Raw genomic sequence first — 3513 nt, 5'->3', positions numbered from 1 at the left:
CAGAAGAGGAATTGTAATCCCAGAATCACAGAACATTCTGAGTTGAAAGGGACACACCAGGATCAGCAAAGTAATGTTGGAACATTTACAGAGATGCCAGAATTGTAACTTTGTGTGCTCAGTCTCTCTGCTGGGAGCCTCCTAAATGGCCTGAATGCACTGCTCTGCTATTGTCATTGTTACCTGGGGCTCTCAGGGAGCCTCTGGCATCTGCAGCAGCTGAGTCAGGCCCTGCCCTTGGGATTGCTGCCAGGCAGGTGTGTCCATGGGAATGGGGTGTCCCAGCTTCCCTGTGACCTGTGGGGCTGTGGGCAAAGCAGTCCATGGGAAAGGGGAATGAGCTGAGTCCCCTCCCTGAGATCCCATCACGGGCACACCTGGGGATCTCCTTGCTGTGTCCTTCCAAGCTCTGAGCTGCCCTCCTGGCTGCAAATCTGTGCCAGAGCCTCTTGGAGTTCCCTGAATGTCCCACGGGGAAGGGCAGAGATGTCACAGCTGAGGAAATGCTGTTGGCTTTGCCAAGGGAGCCGTGAGTGTCCTTGGCAGAGGAGGGTGCTGAGACCTTTCCCAGAGACCTTTAGAGGGTGAGACATTCAGGGATCCCTCTGCTCTGGGCAGGGTCTGGTTTATGCCAGGGTGACACAGGAGTTTGATTGTGCTCTGATTCCAGCCAAAGATGCAAACCCAGAGCAGTTGGGAACAAGCCCATCCAGCCCCTCACCTTCCCTAAGCCACAGGGAATCCTTTGCCTCTCACATCTCTCAGTGGTAAACTCTGAGTGCAGAAGAATTCTGGGGATTTCTGACCTCAGAGAACCAGGAATGATGTGTGGGCAGGAGAAAAATTCCTAAAACCATCTCCTGCAGTACTTTAGAATTGTGTGTGCAGATGCTACCAAGCCCTTCTGCATTAGGAGTGATTCCCCTGACATATCCTGAATTTCCAGCCTTGTCCCTCTGCCACATGGCCACAAACCCAGGGCAGCAGGGCAGGGGTGGCTCCTGGAGAGCCCCCAGGCACAGGCCTGGCTGCTCCTGGCACACCCAGCACAGCTGGAGCTCAGGCAGGGACCTGGGTGAAGGTTTCCCCAGAGGAGGAACAAAGGTGAGTCCCAGCCTCTCCTGACTTATCACTGTCCTTTTTCTTCATGAACAGGTCCCCATGTGCAGCCACAGCAAATGTCCAACAGCAGCTCCATCAGCCACTTCCTGCTGCTGGCATTGGCAGACACGCGGCAGCTGCAGCTCCTGCACTTCTGCCTCTTCCTGGGCATCTCCCTGGCTGCCCTCCTGGGCAACATCCTCATCATCAGTGCCATAGCCTGCAGCCACCACCTGCACAGCCCCATGTTCTTCTTCCTGCTCAACCTGGCCCTCAGTGACCTGGGCTCCATCTGCACCACTGTGCCCAAAGCCATGCACAATTCCCTCTGGGACACCAGGACCATCTCCTATGCAGGATGTGCTGCACAGGTTTTTTGTTTTGTGTTCTTCATCTCAGCAGAATATTTCCTCCTGACCATCATGTGCTATGACCGCTACGTGTCCATCTGCAAACCCCTGCACTACGAGACCCTCCTGGGCAGCAGAGCTTGTGCCCACATGGCAGCAGCTGCCTGGGCCAGTGCCTTTCTCAATGCCCTGCTGCACACAGCCAATATATTTTCCCTGCCCCTGTGCCAGGGCAATGCCCTGGACCAGTTCTTCTGTGAAATCCCACACATCCTCAAGCTCTCCTGCTCAAATTCCTATACTAGAGAACTTGGGCTCATTGCTGTTAGTGCGTGTTTGCTACTTGGCTGTTTTGTGTTCATTGTTTTCTCCTATGTGCAGATCTTCAGGGCCGTGCTGAGGATCCCCTCTGAGCATGGACGGCACAAAGCCTTTTCCACCTGCCTCCCTCACCTGGCCGTGGTCTCCCTGTTTGTCAGCACTGGCACATTTGCGCACCTGAAGCCCCCCTCCATCTCCTCCCCATCCCTGGATCTGGCACTGTCAGTTCTGTACTCAGTGGTGGCTCCAGCCCTGAACCCCCTCATCTACAGCCTGAGGAACCAGGAGCTCAAGGCTGCAGTGTGGAGACTGATGACTGTATGGTTTCAAAAACATTAAACTGCTGGCCAATTTATGCAAATCACTTGTAATAAAAGTCATCTTTGATACTTCTTGTTAGTTTGGTTGTGGGTTTTTTTCCCTTTCTTTCTGTTTTCCATATTTTCCGTAAAAAAATTGTCATTGTTTGTGCCACTTCTCATTTTGTTTCTCTATAGCTTCCCTGTGGCCACAGACTGTGTCCATGAGGGGCTGCACTCTTGGTGGCTTTAAAGGAATTAAAGGGTCTCCCAGCAAAGTTTTCTCCAGAGATCCCCCTTTTGTTCTCTTCTCTGGAGCTGCAGCAGCAGTGTCTGTGTACAGAGCTGGGGCAGATCAGTGCTGGCACAGCAGCTGTGCCCAGGAGCAGCAGCACTTGGTGTTGCCAGTGCTGTTCCCGTGTCTCTGCCCCGCTGCCCTCCTGGCCCTGGTGTTGCTGCAGGGTCTGAGTGGTCTCGGGGCCGGGCACAGCCCTGGGGGTGGCAGTGCCGGGGCTGCAGCAGGGACAGGCCATGGGCACTGCTGGGGCAGCGCTGATGCCTCAGGGCAGGGCCTGGGGGCTCCAGGCTCCTTGTCCAGGCTCTCTCAAGAACACGGCCAGGCCAAAGCTCAGCACAGAAAACCCCCGTGAGCAGCCCCAGGGTGGCCGTGGGCAGGCTGGGGGCAAACAGCATGGCTGGGGCTCTGCAAGGTCCCTGATGGAGACGGGAAGGAGCAGCAGAGCAGGGGCTGATCCATCCCCACTGCGCTGGACACCCCAGGGCAGCGTCCCAGAGCGTCCTCATGGAGCTGCCAACAACATCCCCCCTGTGCAGCCCTGGCCTCTCCCCCAGCTCAGAGAGGTGCCGCATCCTTGCAGGCACAGCCACGGCAGCACTGGCTCAGGAGCCCCTGTTTGCACTGCCCAGAGCAGGCGTCAGCACCCCCATGGTGCTGCTGTGGGGAGATGAACCTGAGGGAGCACAAATGCCATCAGCCCCTGGGGCCAGGAAGGGCTGGGGGACAGGAGGGAAACCACTCAGGGTTGTTGTGGCCTCTGAAGTCACACAGAAAGTTTGTTCCCATGAGCTGTGAGTTTCCTGTGCCACTGCAGACGTTGTTGCTCAGAGCCAGGGCTGCCTGGCAGCCACCTCCAGACTGCCCTGAGCATTTCCCTTGCTTCACCTTTGCTTTCTTTACTGTTCCTGATCCAGATTTCTTCCTATTGCCCACCTCTGTTCCCTCCCCTGCAAACAGCCCATCTCTGTTTGCCCTTTCCTCTCTGACCCCACTCCCCATTTCAGTTCCCCAGTTGGCACCATGGGAACGTCCCTTGGGGAGCAGGATCATCCTACAAGTGCTTCAGGAATTGTCTGCAGGGTCCTGCAGTGCCTCGTGCTGCTCCCTTGCCAGAGGCAGCACAGGCCAGGAGGGCACATCTGGG

The 3513-nt window shown here is 56.2% G+C and overlaps 1 protein-coding gene across 1 annotated transcript; it reads left to right on the top strand.

Annotated features, from left to right (window-relative positions):
* The first annotated feature begins 1178 nt into the window (after window positions 1-1178).
* Window positions 1179-2111, top strand: LOC131590709 (olfactory receptor 14I1-like). The gene has a single exon (XM_058860977.1). The coding sequence runs from the start codon at window positions 1179-1181 to the stop codon at window positions 2109-2111; it is 933 nt and encodes a 310-aa protein (XP_058716960.1).
* The last annotated feature ends 1402 nt before the right edge of the window (window positions 2112-3513 follow it).

Source organism: Poecile atricapillus, chromosome 34, assembly GCF_030490865.1.
Source record: "Poecile atricapillus isolate bPoeAtr1 chromosome 34, bPoeAtr1.hap1, whole genome shotgun sequence".
NCBI lineage: Eukaryota > Metazoa > Chordata > Aves > Passeriformes > Paridae > Poecile > Poecile atricapillus.
The sequence above is the reverse complement of the archived record's forward strand: the minus strand, read 5'-3'. Positions and strand labels throughout refer to the sequence as shown.

Excerpts from the sequence above, each read along its gene's own strand:
- LOC131590709 (XM_058860977.1), top strand. The coding sequence starts at position 1,179 with ATGTCCAACAGCAGCTCCATCAGCCACTTCCTGCTGCTGGCATTGGCA.